This window comes from Pyxicephalus adspersus, chromosome 7 (assembly GCF_032062135.1).
Source record: "Pyxicephalus adspersus chromosome 7, UCB_Pads_2.0, whole genome shotgun sequence".
In the NCBI taxonomy this organism is placed as follows: domain Eukaryota; kingdom Metazoa; phylum Chordata; class Amphibia; order Anura; family Pyxicephalidae; genus Pyxicephalus; species Pyxicephalus adspersus.
Window position 1 is genome coordinate 37218471 of NC_092864.1, and position 23311 is coordinate 37241781.

The 23311-nt window shown below is 38.0% G+C and overlaps 1 protein-coding gene across 1 annotated transcript in view; it reads right to left on the minus strand.

Annotated features, from left to right (window-relative positions):
* Window positions 1-23311, minus strand: part of GTDC1 (glycosyltransferase like domain containing 1) — a 150785-nt gene that overhangs the window by 36129 nt on the left and 91345 nt on the right. Inside the window, exon 6 of the mRNA XM_072418120.1 lies at window positions 12885-12994. Coding sequence (XP_072274221.1) covers window positions 12885-12994 — 110 coding nt within the window. The remainder of the gene's footprint in view (window positions 1-12884; window positions 12995-23311) is intronic.

A 23311-nucleotide genomic window follows, 5' to 3' on the forward strand; every position in this document is an offset into this window, starting at 1 on the left:
CACATGGAGTGAGCCATGCAGTGTTCCTTCTCTATATCCACAAGGACTGGGTATTTTCCTTGGTTTCCTTACTCAATGGAGAGGTGGGGGAGCACAGGAATGTATGTATATGTTTCTGAGTATGCAGAACTAAATTTGGAGATACCTAAAATCTCCTGTACATAACTGGCACACACAAACTAAAAGTTTACACTGGACTTACGACAGAAAGGACTACATTGTGAACTAATGAAAGTGGAGGTAGAAAGGCTAAGAGTGGGAAGAGAAGTCAGATTACAGATTAATTACTTCAAGCAGAACTTTAGAGACACAAGTGTACAGTCTGTAGTTCTGTCTCTCTCTTATGCTTTACAGCCACACAGCACATCAGAAGCAACCAGTATGCCAATATGTATTATTTGTGCATTCATATCAGTTTGATATTGTATCAGTATGATATTCATATCATAGTGGGGTTTTCCTGTGTATTTTGCAGTTTGCTTTTCAAAGAAAGATTTAAAGCAATAGGTGGGTTCTTTTACCGACTACCTTCTGACAATACCATTTGCCTGACTCTTTTTTAGCCTGTGAGCTGGAATGAGCATGCATCAGGTATTCTGACTTTACTGCATGCTTGTTCTGAGTCCGTGACTCACAGTATGGGAGCTAAAGGATCAATATGGAAATAGGAAAAAAAAGAAATTAAAAATGACAGCCTAAGTATTTCTCTTAGTACTGGTTCCCATTAAAGTGCATTTATAAAGTGAAATACGGATTCCCATCCCAAACCCCCAACAATGGGGCAGATTTATTAAAGCTCTCCAAGGCTAGAGAGGATACACTTTCATCAGTGAACCTGGGTGATAAAGCAAACCTGGAATGGATTTTCTAAAATAATTTTGTTAGCATGTTTTCAACCCTGGACCAGATCCATATCAGGTTTTCTGGATCACCCAGATTCACTGATGAAAGTGTATCCTCTGCAGCCATGGAGAGATTTAATAAATCAGGTTCTATAGGTAAGAACAGTAGATTACACCATCTAGAAATGGGAAGTATCATTTACTTATTTTACATAGAAATGAAGGGCAAAAGGTTACCTGTGTTATATATACAGCTTTTCATTAAAGAACACCAGATAAATATTCATTGATCCAAATGCAATTCTAAACTATTATTCAAATCAGTAAGTGTACTTTTTGAGAATATGAAGCCACACACAAACTGAAAGCTGAAATCAGGATTACAGTGGTAGTATATATTTTTATAAATTGATAGGCTGAAGGGACTTAATGTGCAGGCCATGGTGGGTGTCATCATTATGGTGAAAACCATAAGATGAATACTCTGCAATGTCCCCCACCATCATCATGATAATACAAACCTTATAGCAGGTATATGAGATTCCATTTTTGTATTTCAGTTATTTATTTATCTTTATGCCTACATGTATATATTCAAAAGAGTTTAAGACAATTTCACTTCAAGGTCTCTTTTATGAACTCTTTTTAATTTTTTTACTGATGCAAGGCAGGGGTTCTAGTTTTTTTCTGACTTTACTAGCCACATTCTTGTACCAGGTCAGTGACTCCTCAGCTCCTCATGAGAGCCACAGACAGTCAGCAATTGGAGCCTTTGCATTTGTATCAGTGCTGCTTTCCCTTTAACAGATCCATTTAGAATGCAGCAGTGATATGAAAAACAATTAATAAAAATAAACCTGGGCAAAAAAAAAAATAGTATTCATTTTACTTTATACGGCATAATGCAACGTATGATGTCAGCAATGTCTCATTGGAAATGCAGGTTAATTAGCTTCAGCCTATTTTAACGAACTTCTTGGAGTTGTTTGCTTTTATAATCAGGGCACAGAAGCAGAACCAAATGCTAAGGTGCCAAAAAAAGCTGACAAAAGCAAAGGGCTCCGCCTCGCCACCCTCCCCCTGAATGAAAAAGCCAACTGTCTGCTTCATAAAACCCGCTCGGCAGACACTGAAACAAAATGGACTGTAAAGTTCGTTAGATGAAAATATTAAAAAAGAATTAAGCTAATGGAGATAAAATTAAAAGAAATGAGGCAACAAACACATCACACCAAAAATGGCATTGCGGTGACAGCTAAGATTCCTAATGACGGACTGCATTGGAAAAAATTAAATGGCATTGTGGAGTGAAATTTCTTTGGAAAGTAATGATCCGTGCATGATGCTCACACTCCAGGCACCGGGAAGGAGGAGGGGGAACAAAACGACAAAGTGTTCAGAAATAACAAAGAAATATGTGTAGAGATGTGCAAAGGTTTAAACAATGCCATGGAGGGAGATCCTATAAAAAAATAAGACAGACATCTTCCCCTTGCTGGGGAAAGCTGTCAAGCAGCCGATAGAAGTTGGACGATGGTTGGATGTCCTTGCTTGAGCTTTTATTTAATACGTATGGGTTGGTGCACACACACCAACAGATCCTCTACCAGTTTTGCTCTTGACTGATTGATAATTGGCTGGAAGCCCCAAAACTCTGCGAAAACGTGTACAATATTTTAAAATTAAATTTTGTTGAATTGTCATTTTGGAACAATGAGCCTGATTTATTAAAATTCTCCAAGACTGGAGAAGATAGACTATCATAGGAGAACTTGGGTGGTCTGGTAAACCTGGAATAGAAATACTTAAGAACATTTGCAAATGTTTCTATTATAAAAAGTAATTAGTGTACATATCTGATGGTACATGTGAAGGGCGCACCTATTGGCTAGTGTACCAACCAACAGGAGCTTAGCAGCCATGTACAGAGCCACCACCTATCTATATGTACACTAGTTACCGCAGATATAGGCCGTATAAACAGATATAGAAAAGTCCCTTTACAAATTAGCTTTATCCTTCAACTGCAATACAAACACATGATAGGAAAATTATAGCACATAATAATCTACATTGACTTTTAATTGAGATTTACCAGCACATCCAACAGCTTTATGACCGGTAAAGGTGCAGAAAATTTGCTAGCAACTATTGGTCAATTTTAGATTGACTTCAGTTCCTGCCCATGTGTAACAGACTTAATGGGTACTAAAGACATGGGAATTGTGTTTGATCTCACAATTACCACCAGGAGACAATCCCTTAACCAAAAACTGACCTTTACCCATGTAGATTTGGCCAACTGATTTTGGTGGAGGAGCTGGTTACCTCATATAGTTTTCCCAGCAAATTTCAAGTTCTTTTTTCTGAAATATGGCTGGTGCCAAAAATGACCAAGCCAAGCAAAAACCCAAAGGTTTAGCAGTTACATCTTTTGACCTAATCAGTTTTTATTAGGTGGACAAGGTTTCCTCAAATTCTAAGCTAACTTTATATTCTATAGCTACAGTTATGTTCTTTAAAGGGGACCTAGCATCAGATATATTAGGTAAATGCATGGTAAGTGGAACACTTTCAGGTATTTATAGATAGATCCCACTACACTTCCTGACAAAGACTTCATCTGCTTTTCTCTCTATAATGAAGTTATCTATGTTCAGGTGTCATCCAAAGCCATCATCTACCTTCTGGTCCGAGATGGAGGTTTAAAGATGGTAACCATTGTGTCCGTGGTCACAAATGTCTGGCACAGACCAGCCCTTGCATCAGCTACTTGCATTGTGACCTGGGCAAAGTTATAATGTTGCAGAATGACCAATTCAGGAGAGGAGAACCTAGATGATTAAGTAGAATAACAGTCTGGCATAATATACAATTCCTGCCATTTCCCACTAAAAAAGTGTTGGGTGCTTCTGTGAGTTCATCTGTCACACAGATACTTCCTGGATTGTTTACTTAGCAATTAAAAGCTTATCTTCTGCTTGCCATACATCACATAATGTTATCAGGGAGCTGAGTGTGCCACAATTCCAAATGATGCAGGCTCCAAGTAAAACTAAATTTAACCATCTCCAGTACTCATATTAAAATCATTCAGTTCCTAGAAATAATAATGGTGTGACAACTCTTTTGAAGCAAAGAGAAAAAAAAATGACTTTTTTTTACCTTAACTCACAATTCTTAATTATATCACATAACAAGGATGAGTATTTTTTTTAATGTATTTGTATGAAATTTTATTTTTTATTAGGAATATTTGAAAGTTTTTCTAAACGGTTTTATGAACAGTTCACCACTGCACAAGTGTGAGTTCAGCAATTCAAAGAAGGTTTATTTATTGTCCCATGCACTACTTGCAACCCTTGTAGAAGAGTCCTAGATCTAAACATGAATGCACAGATTGTCTCTTTGTACAATCAAAAAAAAAACTCTTTTTGGAGGTCCTGTGCTTCTTTCCCTATATTAAGAGAAAATGTTAACATGTGAAACTCTTACCTATGGCTAAGCCCTGGACTGATCAGAAATTTTTGTCCCTTTACGTCTAGGGAGTGTCAGAACTTGACAAAACCTCCCGTCACCCAACACATTCCTACTGGTCTATGACTATGATGACTTCCTCAATAGCCAACAGGAATGTGGGACAGAAAGGACAAGCGGCCCTTGCTTTGCCTCTTATACCAGCCTGGGATTTCACTAATAGCCAGCTTCAGACAAGGAAATATTTATTAAACAAAAATCTTAATTGTAACTGAAATAGAGATCTTTGCATTGGATTACATTTTTACTTAACCTTCCTGTGATTTTCTCATAGCAGCCATTTAGCTGGAGTGATATCTGCACTGCCTAAGACACTCGAGGGACCAGCTATGAATCTATATATCAAATACACTTCTGTAAATATAAAAATATATCATATCTTTATCATTTAGGTAAATGTTACACTGATAACCCTGAACTAAAACACAGAATAGTTTCCCTTTAAATAAGCCAAGTCTGACAGCAGGAAATGGCAGGTAGAGACATTAAGAAGATCTCCATCGGAGATGTAAAGATAATTAATAACACACATCTTTTAAGTACTTAGAGATATCCAAAAGTCACACAGGCCCAAAAAGACTTAAGTAAGATGTTTTAACTGAGTGAAGTGATATCATCTTCCATCTAAGAGCCGCAATTATGAAGGAAATGTAATTAGCAGGCGCATTCCCCAGCCACTCCGACCTGTGATGGGGCTGACTGCTCATCCTGAGCTTTACACAATCATGTTTGCACACTAATACTGCAGACCCTGATCTACATGAAGGTATGGAGAGTTGGGGACATTTATTAATATTATTATGCATTCATAAAGCACTGACATTTTCTGTAGTGCTTTACAGTGCAAACTGAATAATTCATGTCACTTTATAGCCATGGTACCTATGGCAAAGGTGCAGTGATCAACTGTAATTAAAGCAACCATTAGGGTTATTACAATACAGTCTCGAAATTTATATAACAACACAATGTTACATTACAACATACTGCTGATATAGTCTGTATCTGATAAATCACTGCTAAAGGATACCTTCAACCAAATGCTTACATATAACCTAAGTAAACTAAATCAAAGCTTTTAAGTGTGCATGATCAGGAAGAATATTAGTGCAGAAAGGGAAATGTGATGTCCTCTCTGCAATAACGTGTTTTAACTGCCTGGTCGCTCTGGGTTTCTGGCATCAAATTTGAGCTGCGCCATCCAGGATGACCTACATCATACCCGGCAGCTGAAAGAAGAGAAGAAAGATGGTGGATAGGTTGCACTAATTATGTTCCGCTTTAAAGATACATTTAAAATTTTGGGCTGCTAAAAAAAACTTTAGCAATTCTATCAGGGCAGTGTATTAATTCACACATTAATGCCAGGACGCCACTACATACTAAGGCGGGTTCCAAATGAATACTGAATTTGGTTTAATATCAGCCTTTTGTATACCCTATACAGTACACTGTAGAAGGAGAGGTGGGGCCAATTAGGTGTGCTGAATGAAATTGTGTTGATAAATAACATTCTGATAGAAGGATAGACCAAGGGGTTAACCTTATCCTTGTTTATTCAGGATAGGATAGTAAGTGGAATTGAAATTGCACTTTAAAAATCTGACATAAAGCAGGGCTTTAATGCAGACAATAAAGAGACAGGTGATGCCCCTTCTGCATTAAGCGTTGTTACCCGACTAATGCCGGCTCATGTGTCAAAATTTGGTAAGCTGTGCATGCTGAAGATAGGTGGACCATCCCTGCTTCCTCTACAGGTACTGGAACTGAATGAACTCCTTGCAAGGGAGTTACGCTATTCTGGCCTGGCCAATCAAGGTAGCTGAAGATTACAAGGAGGAAGAGAAAAAGGAAACAAAAATGGCAGCACCCACAAGGGAATGGGAATTGGTGATTATATATTTAGTTCAGCTGTAAATGCTATCATCTAGGTTGATGTGCCATTTGACAAAGCTGTGTAATCTCAGAACTGGATAGACAGAAATACAAAACCTTTGGCAGGTACAAGAGGGGGAAATAACAGACTTTAGGCATTTATACCAACAATTCTGTGAAATACATTTCATTAGTTTTTATTGAGTACATAACTGTTGTTTTTTTCTGATTATGTGCCTGGCATTCCGCTTTCAGTAAACAAAATATTAGAAAGTAAGCAGAAAGCAGCGTGCATTGAAGCGCAGATAAAACCCCTGAGAACCTGCAGGTAGAATAACAGAATTTCTGGGTAAACACAAGCTGTGTTTCTAACCCTTTTCAAACAGCACCCAAAAGGGAGATAGATCACGCTGACTTATGCATCACTGTCGCCAAAAAAACTGATGTCATCTTCTGGCAGCTCACCTGCTCCACCCTCTCATTGCAATCTCCAAAAGGTCCCAAATGTTATCTGGAATTGATCCACATGATTAGAGCATAAAAAGATTTTTCTCTTTAATCCACCTCTCTGTTTCCAATTATATTTAAAAAGGTTGTCTGAAGCGCTGGCAACTGTTTCATCTCAGCGTCTTTACCAAAAACCGACAGAAGGCTTTAACCCTGCCTGAAAATATGGCTGCATATTGTATAAAAGAAAATAATTAGCAATCGTGCGTGCGTCTCTGACACGGGTAAATGCAATTAGTCAGGAACACAATTATTCTGTCAAATGCTTCACAGAAGTGATAAACAGAAGCTTGTCCAATAAGAAACTAACAGAAAATCTTGTTTCAGTGGCTAGGCCAATGAAATGATGTACTGTATATCCTTATGTCACTGACCAAAAAATATTGATTTCTAAATGGTTTGGATCCTGTATACGAACTTCATACACTTTTGAATTAACTGTTTAATTATTTAGCAAGAGATTGTGTGCATCAAAAAGTTACTTTTCCCTTGAATCCTGATACTTACCATAACTGCGAATCCAACTAAACCTCCGTGTTATATTCTATTGCACACTACAGCACCAAGCACAGTAAATAGGGCAAGATAACGTGGCAAACGATGATGAAAGAAAAAAGGACCAGTGTGCACCTCTTCTTTCATTATTATTACATTATGCATTTTTTTATTAATTAGAAGTGTATTTTTTAATACTGAAGTGTATTTCAGGAGACTTTGGACTACTTGGGCATGTGCAGAAGGGGCTTCCCCCCGAAAAAAAGTCACTGCCCAGGTGCAAGATCAGGTGATGTTTCCTGTAAATGTAGTAAAAATTTGATTTTTTGACGACGAGCACTTTTTTTTTTACTACATTTTAAGAAAACATCATCCAATTTCACGTTCGTGTGAGATCAGGTGATGTAAGCAGAAGGAAGAACAAAAGAAAATGGCATCCGCTGGTTCTGCAGCTCAGATAGGTGGACCATCCCTGCTTCCCCTGTGGGTGCTTTGAAAGTAAAGGAGTTTTTTTCTTAAATTAAAGTTCTATTTTAATACTACAGTATACTCATACCAGCTTGCACCTTTTCCTTTACAGCATGTTTAATACTATATTATACCTGTATGTATTACTGACCTAACTGAATGTCTTTATTAACAAATACTTGAAAGGTTTCTAGATTTTTTTTAAATATTTTTTTCTTGTTTTGCTTATCAGCATTTCTCCTCTTCTGACGCTTCTTTTGGCCACTTCAAATGTACATGTGTGCATTCTATTGGTGGCTGTACATCATTTTCAATAATTGTTTCATGAGGGTGATAACAGTGGAACATGCCTGTGTTGGGTTGGCACAGACGTCTGTTAGCTACATTGGAAGAGAGTCTGACCGGGTAACAATAAAGAAGAAGGACCATCGGGAGACAGTGAGAAAGCACCATAGAAAGAAATGTCTGAATCGGGACTTCTATGGTAGAATCACCAGATATTATTGAATTGAAAGTTGAAGATTTGTAAAATATTAAAATTACTTTTGATTTTTTTGCAGTTGTGTAGGAAATCTGCATGTGACAGTATAATGCAATTGGATTTTAGAGCTAGAGCTACGACACTCAATAACATTAATTATACCTGTGTGAGGTTACGCGTGCTGAGGGGTTTGGCCAGCATGGAACACAATGGGGGGAATGAAGAATTCTCATTTCTAAATGGTATTTTAAGGCATTTCCTAGAAAAATCAGAAGTGGGGCAAAGTACTCTAAAGCAAAAAAAAAGGTTGGTATGAAATATAAGTTAACTGAGCAATAGGCCGAATGAAAGAGAGGGGAGAATACATGATAAAAGGGAGAATGGAATGGTGTGTGAGAACTATACAAAGATGACAGTAATGCCTCTTTAAGACTAGCAGCCTAAATCTGTACAGCTATCCACTCTTGAGGGTATAACAAACTGCTGCTTTGCACCCATGAGCGGCAAACAGCTCTATGGCGTGGTTCTTTCACCAAAGAAAGAAAATCAACCATGTGGCCTAGAAGCAACATGTTGCCCTTCAGGAACTGTTCTGCAAACTCAATGCAGCCACTTGCACAAAATATTTTCCAACCACTTCAATATGGAGTGCAGTTGAGAAGCTATGGCCCTGTTTTAAACTGAACTGCCTGAGATTAGCCTATGAGAGACTCAGAAAAGAGAGAGAGAAAGAAAGCTAGATGACAAAGAAATGAAAGAGTGAGATAGAAGCAGATAAATATACAAAAGAAAGAAAGGCATTTAGCTTTGTAAAATGATCTTTTCAAGAATATTAGGATTCACCCTATAGTTCCATGACCTTAATGAATGTACAGTGTCACTTATCTCCTGGGGAATAACATATAGTAGATGTGACTGTAGATAGATAGGTAGATAGAATCCAGTTCACCCCTGATTAGTGGCGGCGTACTGAATGCTGCATGACAGAGTACAGACATTCCGATTAATTCTACTCGTTCTCATAAACAAATGACTCTCTATTGATATGGAGCCAATATAGTGTATGATGCACACCCTTCACCATTCATAGACCTGTACGAGATGAAAAATTTCCCTTTGCAATGGCAATAGTAGTTTTAAGCAATTTTATTAAAGCCCCAGAACAAATCCAATAAGCATTTTTGCCCAAAGCAATGAACAAACAAAGCAACTCATTTTCTTTAAATATTTGGAGAGTACATGTCCTGTATATAAACTCATACATTTTTCATATCCATTCATATTGTGTGTTATAGAGTAGGAAAAGGGTATTACTTTTTTTCATTGCTGCTTTGGTGTATCAGAGAATGTTTATACGATGAGAATGATCACACAATGACACAAGTTACAGGCTTAATCGAATACAGAGGCCAAGGTTTTTATTTTCAATAGATGTCCTAATGTTTTGTTGGTTCAAGGACAATCTGGGGTAAATATCTATGGGAAAATGTATTAAAGCTCTCTAAGACTGAAGAAGTTAGATTATCATGGGAGAACATCGGTGATCCAACAAACCTGGAATGAATCAGGTACAGGATTGGAAACATTTGCCAATTATAACAGTAGTAAATGATTTAAAAAAAAATACATTCTAGGTTTGCTGGATCACCCAGGTTTACCTGTTAGTCTATCTCAGGTCCTGAAGAACTCTAAAAAAATCAGGGCCAAGTAGTGTGTAAATTTTGGTCATGAGGGCAAATTTGAACATTCTAAAATGACCCCCTTTTGCTCTTTAGCAAAATGTGATGATATATTTTTTTCATTTTGTAGGCTTTCAAAGCAGACTTTACTTTATCTGTTGTTGTGTCATTTTCATTACCCTTTTTTATTATCTGCTACCCCACTTCCTGAATGAATGCCTATGTTTACTGCAGCTACCTATATTAATTGTAGTTTTAGATTGGTGAATATAATTCTGCATTTTAGCACAGTTGAAACCTGACCACAGCCTACTGCTGTAAAAAAGGCAAGTTCCTGCAGTCATTACTCAGGTTACCAGGGTTCCTCTAGCAATCACAGGGGTTCCTTAAGCTCAGGTCAACAGACCTTCCAATAAGTAGATACTCCAATGTTCCATGGCCAACTTCGAAAAGCCAGCTGTCTGCAAAGGTAACATTCTGACCAGCACTATATAGTGAGGGAGCGGGAGTACAAATTTCTCATTGGCTCCCAAATAATTGGTTGTAGCAGGGGTTCCATGGCCTTTGGGAAATGTATTTAAAGGGTTCCTTTGGAGTAAAAAAAGTTGGGAAAACCTGCAATAAAGTATTAATACAGACATGTGCAGGGCTTTTTAGGGGTGGAAATGTGATTTTTCTTTATTCCTGAAATAACTTTGAAGTTGACAACGTCCTCTTGTATAAAACCGACTCTGTTGCTGTGTATGCAGACCAGTGTGGACCCTGGTTCCTCCCTATGAAGCCTTATAAAGTTTTGCTGAAGTCTGAAAGATCAGTTAGGCAGCACAGGATCATGAAACAAGATGATGAAGTTCCACACAAATAGAGGTAATGGTGTTAATGAATAAAAATCGATGAATCTACAAGAGCTGAATTATACTGAACTTGATGGACTTTTTTTCAACCTGACTATGTATGTAACTATGTTTTTCAGATTTAGGAGAATTGATAAGATGATCTGACTTGCACAACTGCTATGTCATTTGGATAACAATAGCTGAGTGATTTACATGTTGACTAGAATTGTACTACATGTACAAGAGTAGCAGCATGTTGGAAAACCACAAATTCCAGCCACAGGATAAATAGCGTATGTGCTATTTACAGAAAGGGGACAAAACAAAAGCATGTCAAATCAGGCATTGTATTGGAATTTTCCCACCACACTACACAAGTCCTTTACATTTGCAGGTCAAAAGTCAAACAAAGTGTGGACAAGTGATCAATCATCCACACTGGCCATTTATCTGAAATAAAAGGGGGATCTGTGTAAATAGACTAAATCTTTACAAAAAGTTAAAGAACCTGGATATTTCAGATCAATTAATTGTACCTTACTCTCCTTTTATTGGCTGATATAACTGAAGGTTATGGAGGCAGCAGAACATACCAAGCTTTATTAGGCCTGGTCATATTCTTACATTTTACCTGAAGGTTTTTGTTCCCAATACAGTCATCCAACACAAACACAAGTTATTGAACAAATTAATGGTTCTATAATCAAAATATAGGACTGAACTCAAATAAGGAAAGTGAGGCTTAAACTGGTATTTATTCAGCTGCACATTGTGTAGTGTTGGTAAAAACCAACATGTGAAGTCCTCACTACAGTAAATATACAATGTTTGGAATAAATATATTACCACCTTCTGATGTGAGTAAATAGATCAGTCCAATGTTTGTTAGGTATATACATGTGTCCTTTGTTCATTGTGTAATGATAGACCTACTAGCTTCAGCAAATATTTAGAATTCTCCCCTTGGAAGATGCAAAATATGGCTGCTTTCAGAGGTACTTCTTTTCATGTCTGACCTGACCATCGGCTCAGAATGTGGTCTACAGAGCACAACTACAATTTCCTCCCCGCTACAGACCTTAAAGTGGACCTAAAGTGTGAATTGTGACCCTTGTTCAACAATAAACAATAGCTGAAGCTGTAATTTACAAATTGTGAAAAGGATGTTGCTCCAGGCCGTCTCCAGTGGCCATGATAAGGAGGAGTCAGTCATGTGATCTCAGTCAATTACCATTACCAACCATAAGGACCAATCCACCAACAACCTTCGACTGTTGTAGAGCAGGAGAAGAGGGACAAGAAGGTTAAACATGAGTTTATTCTATTGGGTTTATTATAAAGTGGACCTATTTTGAAACAGTAAAAGTCCTGCCAAAAAGTGGACAATACAGTTGGCTTCCAGTTTATTACCAGTTTAAATAAGGTTTGCCTATTTGTTTAGTCTAATGAATATAAAGCAATACGTATATATATATATATATATCCTTGAAGAGTTCTGCATGATCTTACTAAGATACTACTTTTCACCAACCATTACTTCTCCAATGTCATGTTGTACAATGCAGTACTCGCAGTCCCTTCAATTTATGTTAGGGCATTGAGGACCTAATTGTGGATTTGCCAAGTATTTCAGGAAACAGGAATATTGTGTTTTATGGGACTTGTTTCGTAGAGTGTTTTAATGAGCACTCCTGAAGAAGCAGACTAGCTCTGCAAAACATGTTGTGAGTGAAACACAATATTCATGTTCCCTAAGCTACTTGGTGAATAAAACATCTTGAATAGGAAGAACATCCTTTTGCTTTTGAGACGATTTGATATAATTAAGAGGTCACTTTAGAATTGCCTTTGATTCAGAATATCTGGAAATTTACCTTCTGCTGTTCAGACATGATGATTGTTGTTTTTAACATCTACCTAATAAACACTCTGTTTTTTACATTATTCCTTTGGTTGCTTTGAAAATCCCACTTTCATTTCTCCTTGAACCTCCTTTTGATTCTTTGTAAGTTTCTATGAAGAATTAGTTTTTCAAATGGAGAAGTCTATCGCCAGTCACCTCAGGTACCCTATACATTCTTTGGATTAGTACAACAGAAAACCACATTTAAAAAACATATATTGTTAAACTGTTAAAAACAATCATTAGAAGAAAAGCAGATACCTGGAACATCAGTAAACATTTCCCCAAGCACTGATACCGAGAAAGGCAGCTCCATCTCTTTAAGTTTCCTCAGGACTTTAAAGAAGGTCTCCGGGTCTTTATCATGCTCCCTTAAAAACAAAGAAGAAAACATGTTTACTTAGGAAAACCCACCAGAGACATGAGGGTTTGTTCTAAGGATATCATATTTTGGTTTTGGGGGCTGGAGGTACTGCAGAAACATTTAATGCTTTGCCCTGTGGCCCTGGCTATGCTCTGAAAGACTGTGGAGAGGGTTCTAAGTGTTCTATAGCTGGGAGACATTTTCTTTTGATCATTACACAATTATGGTTTCCCATAGTGTCTGTCAGAGTTCACACAGCCATCTCAGCTACTGCCCAGATCTTATAAGGCTTTTTTCCATGTTCACAGGATATTCCTCTCCAGGTAATAACTGCACTCAGATCCGCAGTGGACACCCAGGCACTTGGTTTATGCTGCCCTCGGCTACTGTTTGCAGTTTCAGAGATGTTAAAAGGAAAAAGAGTTTTAAACGTGGTTTTAAGGGATAATAAGCATAGATGTGCAATATCCACTTTGTAGCTTTTACTATAACTGGAGAATTGCTTAGTTCAAGTTCAAAGGAATAAGAGTGAATGCAATCCTTGTTAGACAGATGTGGCCAGAGGTGGCGAGATCAGTCGCCAGTCTTAAGGAAAACAACTGCAGAATTATATTTTAAAGGGCAACTCTTGATAACAGGTACAATTCTGTAAACTGCTAATGTTAGGAAAGTTTTTGGGTTTTTTTTGGATGAAAGACCAAAATGCCAAAAGGTGGCCATACACCCAACTAAACAAGCAATATAAAAGTTGGCATAGTAAAAGAGTAATTAATTCTAAAATCAACCATACTATAATAATAATTAAAATGAATAATTAAGATGAAACAAAGGTCAGTCAATCCATAAAATTTCATGAACTTCGATTGTCTCCTCAGGTGCGTTCATAAAAATGCCACAAAGAAACTGGCTCTCATGAGGACTGCCCCAAGAAAGGAAGACCAACAGTTACCACAAGATTTCATTACTAGCAGTTACTAGCCTTGAAAACAGCAATCTAACAGCACCTCTGGTTGAAGAGCACATTATTACATCATAGGGTTCAAATAGTGGACACATACTAACATCAACTGTTCAGAGAAGGTTGTGTGAATCAGGTGTTCAAATTGCTACAAAGAAGCCATTTCTAAGGTTACATACACACATAAGACTTTTGTAGTTGGAAAGGATCTTTCACGATCCTTTCCAACATCAGAAGACTGAAAGATGCATGAACGAGCGCTGTACATACAGAGCAGTTCTGCTCTATGGAGATGAGAGGGGGGAGAACGAGTGAGCGGAACCCCAGTGCACTCTCCCTCCTTCACTTGCATTGCGGTCATTCAGATCCATGAACAACATCAGATGGCCGCTGTACACACATCAGATTCTCGTCATGCTACTAGCTCTGAAGGGATTATTCAGACGAGAATCATCTGACAGTGTGTATGCAGCCTAAGGAAGAACAAGAAGAAGATAAGAATTGATTAGGCCAAAAGACACAAGGAATGAACATTAGATGAGTGAAATGTGTACTTTGGTCTCATGAATCCAAATTTGAGATTTTAGGTTCCTCCTGACAAGTCTCTGTGATATGCAGATTATGGTGAGCAGATGGCTCCTATGTGTTTGGTTTCATCGTGAAGCATGGAGGAGGACGTGTGATGGTGTGAAGGGGCTTTGCTTAAGACACAGTGCTTTATTTAAAATTCAGGGCATGCTTGACCATCATGGCTACCACAGCATTCTGCAGTGACTTGCCATCCCAAGTGGTTTGCACTTAGTGATACCATCATATGTTTTTACACCTCCAGGCTATGTAAGAAGAATTATGGAGTGCTGGGATAGATGACCAGGCCTGCACAGTCCCCTGACCTGAACTCAACTGAGATGGTTTGCAATGAGTTTGACTGCAGAGTTAAGGCACAAAAGCCTCAGCACCTCTGGGAATGTCTCCTGCTGGAAAACCATTGCAGGTGCCATGCCAAGCTTGTGCAATGCCAAGACTGTGCAACGCTGTAATCAAAGCAAAAGGTGGATATGTTGAAAAATATAAAATATAAAAGATATACTGTTTTGTTTAACATTTTTTTCGTTTAAAACTTAATTCCATATGTGTTCTTTCATAGTTTTGGTGTCTTCAATATTAACCTAAAATGTAAAAAAAATAATCAAAATAAAGAAAAAGTATTGAATAAGAAGGTGTGCAAACGTTTGACTGGTATTGTATGTGTGCAGGGGGCGGGGTGAGGTCCCCATAACTTTTTTTGCTTTACTATCATTATCATTACACGTCATTGGCAAGAAAAAAGATTTAAAATGTGTTTTTTATGCAAGCAGTATATGTACCTGAATTTGACTTGGTGTCAGCCTATTGATGCCTAAGTTGGAGAGAGCAGAGTGACACAAAGGCTTCATTTATAAAACAGGGAATCAGACATTCCATCAAACATTCCCTTCCCTATAAACAGAGCCCAAAGTGTGTGTCTGCCATTTTTTCTCTAACTATTCAATCCCAGACCATAAGATGTTGAAAATTTGCAAGTGCTACTATACTGCAAAACAAAAATCAGATATAAGATTTTTGTCTATAGTCTATAAGACTATGCTGAGTAGCACAGTCGTTTAAATACTAGAACTAGATAAACAAAATTTTAAATCCTTTGGCAGGTAAAACAGCTCCCTTATATGTATTTTATCTAGGCATGTAATATATGTGTCTATGCATGTGTTATTAACAGCATTATTTTAGGTATACCATAATAAAGATTTTTTTGTCTCCTATCCTAACTTGGAAGAAGAATTTAGGTATCGATACTTGACAGCATACAAGAATGCCTTCACTTGCTCTTGAACATATCCGCTAACGCCCACTGCCATAATTAAACATTTATGAAAAGTCACCTTGAGCGCAGGATAATAAAAATAACAAACAAAAAAGTTCCACAAAGTTCTCGAAAAACTTTCAGACGGTGAAGGTCAAGTCGCGTATAAACACGCATGTACACAAAACACCTCGAAATTCTCTGTCTCTGCCGGGCTTAGATTGCACTCCTTAGGTGAGGTATTAGCAAAGCTTATTTATTTCCATTTCCTCAGCTTTATTTGCTCGTTCCCCTGTGATCAAACTGATTTCCATGATGTGCCTCTTCTTAATTTTAATACCCGTTTTGCTCATCATATAGACACAAGCATTTGCTATGAAATAATGAAACCATTTCAAAGACAAGTGAAAAAAAAATAACAAGAGAGAAATAAACTCATTTTTTTTAATTAACTAATGCATAGACCTGCATGTATAGATGGATATATTTATGTATATGTAAAATTCGAGGGAAGGAAGGTTAATTAACATAAAAATCTAGCTAGTTGAGATGCTGAATTTTGCATTTTCTCCAGCCTCCAGTAAGTAGTTTGATTTCCCCGTAATGACCCAGTTCTCCTAATGAGTAACATTAACCCCTGGCTGTAGCTGTCCAGGACTTAATTGTCAACTAAAGCTGCAATAGGAGTTTGTCGGTGTGCAGGTATGTGGTATATTAGCTAATTTTACTCCTATCCTCTAATAAATAAATCTGTTGCCAGGGCAACTAGGCCCCTTTTCATTCCTTATTTAAAGGAAAAAAATTGGATTTTCACACCAGGCTTTTGTAGAACCAGGAGCTGAGAAGGGCTTATTTCAGCAACTTAGGTTAAAATGTGAAGGGATGGGAACAAAATTACTTTGTTATCCCCAGCAACTGGATTTCCACCATTGGCATGTGCAGCTCAGAAATTGGTTGCCAAGTAAACCTGACTTCCCTTGGCCATGCCGGGTATTTCTGTACAGCTAGTACAGGGATGTGCAGCAATTTAAAGCAGAACTAAACCCACACTACTCACCTATCCCCATTCTATTGAAGGGCGCTGCCATCTTCCTTCTTTCCTTCTTCCTCCTTTCAGTCTTCGCCCATCTTGATTGGCTGTACAGGGATGCACAGAAATTCCCAGCACAGGCAAGGGAAGCCGGGTTTCCTTGACAATCAATGTTGAGCTGCACATGCAGTGTGCAATAAGATGGGAGCCTTATCACATGACCTACCAAAGTCATATGACAGGATAACACCCATGACGCACACCTTTGGTTGCTCTGCATCAAAAAATGAAAAAATGTTTGCAAAGCCGGATGCTGTGGTATGTAATGTACAGAGGGCTTTGGTTTATGGCAGTAGTTAGGACATACCACAGTTTTGTAAACTGGCACCTTTATTGTTGAAAGACTGAACAGTGGAGATATTAACGGTTAGTGGAAGTGTTTAAAATTCCTGAAATCAGAACATTCAGGGAAACAAAAAAAATCCACTTACCTTTACTTGCAAAGAGCCCTCAATCCCTTCGTAACCTGAATCAAGTCGGTCTTACATTGTCCCAGATTTTTTCTTCTTTCTGGCACAGATGTGACAGCAGGTACCATTATCTTTTTCAGGGTTTTTCATTTGTCAACAGATATCACACTGCGTGAGATTGGGTGACGTTATGTCTTAACAATGTAAAAAAAAGTCTTGATCTGTGAATGAGTGAGCACTTTTTTTGACATTTCAGGAAAGCCTCTTCTGCATATGCTGAGATCACCTGTATATCACGTATAGTCATCACATGTAAAGTCATGTATCAATCAGCAATGAGAGAAACCAGGAATATTCAGACAGTAAGGTGTAAATTATATCAAATGAGTATATACACCAGAAAGTATGAAATCATCTAAAGGCTTTTTTTGTAGCAGATCTCCAAAACCAGCTAGGAAGGTTTAGAACCTTTATGTCCTGTCCAAGCAACTAGCATTTTTCCCAGTGGATCAACAATCGAATTCAACTTTTTTTTCAAATATTAGACCTATACATAAAGCTATATTAACATTCTTGCTAACTACATCTTTGCTGGAATAGGGACTTGGTCCTAGCCAACTTGAACTGATTCTCCCCTCCACCAGATACCATGTGATCAAGAGCTTAAGGGGCATGTCAATCAGGTGGTTCTGGTGCTGGCAAAGCAACACCAGCATTAGAATTACCCAGCAGAGTCTACCTCATATCTCATTTCCTTGCTGGCCCAGAACACTAGTGGATCTTCCTTGCCAGGAAAAGGTCAGTAAGAGAGTGACATCTCCCTCTCCCACCTTACAAGGGAGCGGCTTGATGAAAAATAGGTAAGTTAAAATAAGTCTTTTTTTGATCCTGATGCAACTAGCACTAGGACTGCTCAAGTGACATGTCTAACACTTGGAGGAGCTAGATTTTAAATAATTACCTATTCTGCACTGTTTGTTCCAATCCTTTTTGTGATCCTGCTTCTGACAATCAGCACCAGGACTACTCATGTGACATATCTAGCACTGAGAATAGCCAAAGACAGTAAATCTTCAGGGAAATGTAAGTAATTCAGCTATTCAATTGCTCTTCTCCATTTAAATCTTAATAGTAATGTTTTAGTATGGGTCAACTTTGAGCACTAGATTATGGAACATTTTTATATTGGGTCACGTAAGAAGGCAGAGGGGCCAAAAAAAGCGTTGAGGAAGGGGGTGAACATCCGGCAAGGCTGAACGTTTCTTTTCACCTTGAGTGAAACACATAGTATAAATAATTTTTTCCATACAGCGTTTATCCTGAACACAAGGATACTGAAAATACAGGGGGATTGTGTTTTTATCTGCAGTTATAGCTGAGATGAAGAACAGTGTTGCAATAAGACCATGTACATTAGGACCAAATGTGTCTTCTATTAGTTATTAATGTGTTCTTTGGCGGTGTGTGAAAGTCATGTAGGGACAGGGAACAGCCACACACCACCTGTTTAAAGGGAGATTCTACCTTTCCACAACAGAAATAAATATTAACAATAAAGCAAAATGTGGCTTACATCATGTTTATATGTACTTATTTTAAAAATATACAAGATATCTGTTATTTGCTTTTATGTATTTTGCGTCTATGTCTTTGTAATTTTTGTTATGGAGTGATGTTTATGTGCAATGTAAAGCTAAATGTATGGACACCTGTTCAAAAATGACCTTGCTGGGCATCCCATTCAAAAACATGACCTTTATTATAGATTTGCAGCTCCCCCACCCCTACCCTGAAGCTGAAACAGACTTGGGGTTGTGTTTCATAAGATTTCTGGGTGTGTATGTGGGAGTTTGTGTCCATCCTGCCAAAAAAAGCATTTGAGAGGACAGGTACTATGTTGGATGAGAAGACCTAACTAACAATCTGCATCCCAATTTATTCCAGAGGTGTTCACTATAGTTGAGATCAGGGTCAAACTAAGCTCATCAAACCATGTCTTTATGTACCGCAAAATATTTTATGTGCAGAAAAGGGCTCTCCCCATACTATTAACACAAAATTGGAAGTGTACAATTGTCTAAGGTTATTTTGTATGTTGTAACTTTAACAGTAACCACCATATGAAACATCTGATCTCTGTACAGTAATTTGGAGGGATATCCATATACTTTGGGTGTATAAGGTATAGAGAGCTGGAAACCTGAGTGTTTGTCTACTTTGGGAGTTAACAAAAAAGCCTGATACCACCTGATGTTTTTAAATCAACATGGCCACTTCCCTTCAACATAGAATGCAAATATGGTGAATAACTAGCTATTGGGACTTTCAAAGCAACTTTAAAATGTTTTAACGTTTTACAATAAAATTACAAAGGTTTCTTTATTAAATATAAAGTTTATACACACAGAATAAAAACCCTATACACCAGTAAGAATATCCTTATGGAACATCCTACTTTGGGGGTCATACTGGTTTTACAGAAGCAACCAAGCTAGATTTAATGGCAGCTACAACATTTTTCCCAAGACAAGCTTTTATTGAAACCAGAAGACTGAATGGGTGAAAGAATGGGTGTGACGTACTAAAGCACTCCTAGTCGGGAGGAGATACAATAACATGGGAGAACCTGGGTGATCAAGCAAACCTGGAATGGATCTCATCAAGGATGAAAACGTTTGCCAACTAATAGCAAATGATTTTTGAGAAATCCATTCTAGGTATGCTGGATCACCCAGGCTCTCTTATGGTAGTCTATCTACTAGTCTTGAAGAGCTTTAATATATCAGGCCTAAAGTGTAAGGTCAGATGGCTGAAATCAACTGTTAGGCTTCAGGTGTACCCTAACCCCTGGCTAGCTCAGCAATGTCATCTCCTAAAACTGTTTTTTCAAAAGTACCATATCAACCAAGCTCTGGCCTTTCTGGTAAAAGCCATGCCTTTGGTATTTTATCTAAAATATGATTTTTTTGGAATGCCTAATAAAGAATTCCTAACACAACTAAATAACACTCGTGTTACAGTAGTATGATAGGACAAACAGCATGCAGAAATACTGGGAGAGGAAGCTTTAAACACAAATTCTTTTTCAGTTTAAAATTTCAAATGTATTCTGGGGACATTAAAACAAAGGGTGTTCAAAGTCTACCAGTTCATTTTATTTAGAAAGCAGCAACAGCCTGAGTTGAAAAACCTGTTTTTTTCAAATGATGACCTTTGCTTTCTGTGTGGAAGCAGTAGCCTCTCTTAAGAGGGTCAGTATTCCCCCTGCTGAAGCACAACTAGAACGATACCACCAGTAGGAGGCCCGTTGGAGCTTTGCAAAGAACATACTGATTTCTTGAAGACACCAAGGGTCCCTCTCTGCAGCATGCTGGCTGGGAACACTGTACTCAAGTTGGGGTTTCTTTCTAAAAATAATAGACTTTGCACACGTTTAGATCTGCATTTGGAATGAATTTAGCTGAAGTTAAATGTTGCATTTTAAATCTGACCATTATAAAAATAAGATGTTTATTACTGAAATAAAAATCAAATGGTTCCTACATCTTCATCCTTCACCCTTACCTAGTTATGTTTATCCCTACATTACAGGTGCTCTTTAGGGTCTTACAATGGTATCCTAACTGTGGACAACTGTACAATGAAACTGACACATAAATGGCCAACAGTTCCAATTTCTCATCGTGCTTGGCATGAATTCATAATTTATTTATTAGTATCTAATAAGAAAAGAAGGCTATTTTGTGTAATACAGCATGCATACTTCATTAGTTTTCTCCATCTCAAAGCCATTCGCATCCTATTTGAATATCCTTTCATTTCGCTGGGAAAAAGTACAAGTGTTTTGAAGTTTATTGAAAACATGATGCCTTTAAGATGTATCCGTAGAGAGCTTTTGTAGTATTCACTAAAGAAAATCCACTTTGTTCTCCGAGATCCACACATTACATTACCAGATGAATTTTTAAAGCCATTTTGCATATTGATAAAAACAGTGACAGACTAGATATAGGATTTGGAACGTGAACATTTCACTTACAGCGAGTGAAACGGCTGCACAACTCTGACATGAACCGAGAAGAATGAAATAAAATAATGATTAGTTGACTTCTTGAATTTCAAAATGAGGATAAAAAAAATACAGTTGAGTTTTCCAGTTTTTTTCTGCAACCTTACTTTTTTTTTTCTTTTTGTTACACACTATGTTCAAATAAAAAAATCCAAGGCTATGTACACGTCAGGTGGTTCTCATTCCAATATAGCTTCAGGGCTGGTATCGGACGAAAATCTGACGTGTGTACAGCAGCCGTCCAAAGTCGTTCATGGATCCTTCTTAGCAGATCCATGAACAACAAACTACTGCGAAGAATCATGAAAGATCCTTTCTAACGACAAATGTCTAATAAGTGTATATAATCTAAAGAACATAAAATTCAAATGCAAAACAATGTCAAATTTAAAAAAATAACGATAAGACAATCCCTTTTCTTGCAGCCAAATGGCATCAGTTGAATAACAATGACAAGTTGACAATTTGCCCAAAACTGAAAAGTAAGACACTCTTTCTGTGGGCAACCTTCTGCCTGCAAAGGTTTGGTGATTAACAGTACTGTGCATCAATGGATATTCACCCTTTTATTTCCGTAGGATAATGTTCTTTTTCTTTTAATTTTTCCTGTTAAAGCTGTTTCTTCTACTATATTTGACCACTGACTATTGACGGTTGGACTTTCAGGCATTTTTCCCTTGCTCTTCAGCTGCCAATATCATTTAATCCCCTTTCCCTGGTGGAATCATTCACCAGCCGTCGCCCCTTTCTTCTTATTTTTCCCTTCTGTCTCTTTTTATCTTTCCCTCTCTATTTTTTGAAGCTTAAAACTCTCTTGAATCATTCTTGGTGCAACAGCCCAGGCCTCCTGCTTTGTTGGGGGACCCCCTAGCAGACTGCAGCAAAGACTGTATGCTCGGTGGTGTCTCCTTCATGGAAACTCTCTTCTTCTATGTCATTGTCTTTTATATGATACTTTTCTTTTGTTCAAGCTAAATGTAACTTTTTTACAATGGCCCTACACATGCATGTTCTATTTGTATGATCCTTGTTACTTTTTTCAGGTCCATTCCTGAACCACTTTCCTCAGAGATTTAGGTGATCTGTTCAGAGGGCTCGAAGCACTCAGATTCCTGATCTGATAAATCAATAAATCAACTTAGTTGGAAATCCCCATTTGTAAATGATGTTTCGATCCCTTAAACTTTTTGTAAGTGGATTCAGCTGTTGTGTTTCAGTTGTGTTTTCTTGATGCACGTCCACCAAATCATTGTGGGCCTGTGAAAATTCCCCCATCTTATTTTCCATGTGGTGAATACGCTTATCGTACCCAGGCAATGTAGTGTTAAATTTGTCCAGCATCAAATGTAAATCTTGATGTAATGGTTCTTTCAGCGACAGTAACATTTCCTTCAAAGTGGAAGTAGACAAGTTGTTTTCCGTCACTTGGAAGTTTTCTAGATTCACTCTAACTGCGGGGCTTGCATGTAAAGTTGTGTCTCCGTCTGGACATACCTCATTCTGCTTAGAGCTGGACGGTAAGGAAGGCGATATGATAGGACGAGAAGTCTCCTCCTGGTTATCATCTGAATGCCTGGTGCTTGCAGGGCTCGGCTGTGGAGGTGATCCCCTAGACCTCCGTGCTGGCGGCGAAACTGAAGGAAAAGAATCGGCGCCATTTTGAGAGTGGCAAGTTCCCTGGGGCCTGAATTATAATGACAACTTCTGAGACTTGTTCTTCCCTTTCTTTCTTTCGTCACAACTCACACGGCCATTCTGTATACCAGGGGTGTCTAATTCTCGTCCTCAAGAAGGTGCATATATGAGCCAGGCTTGTGATATTAAAAGAGCTATTTCCTGGCTGTTTGTAAACCACACCTTACTATAAGTTCGTTACTCTACAATTTAATAGAGAAATACTACAATTTGTGTGTAGACCCTGGTCCCTAAAGCCTGGTGTTGGACACCCTTGCAC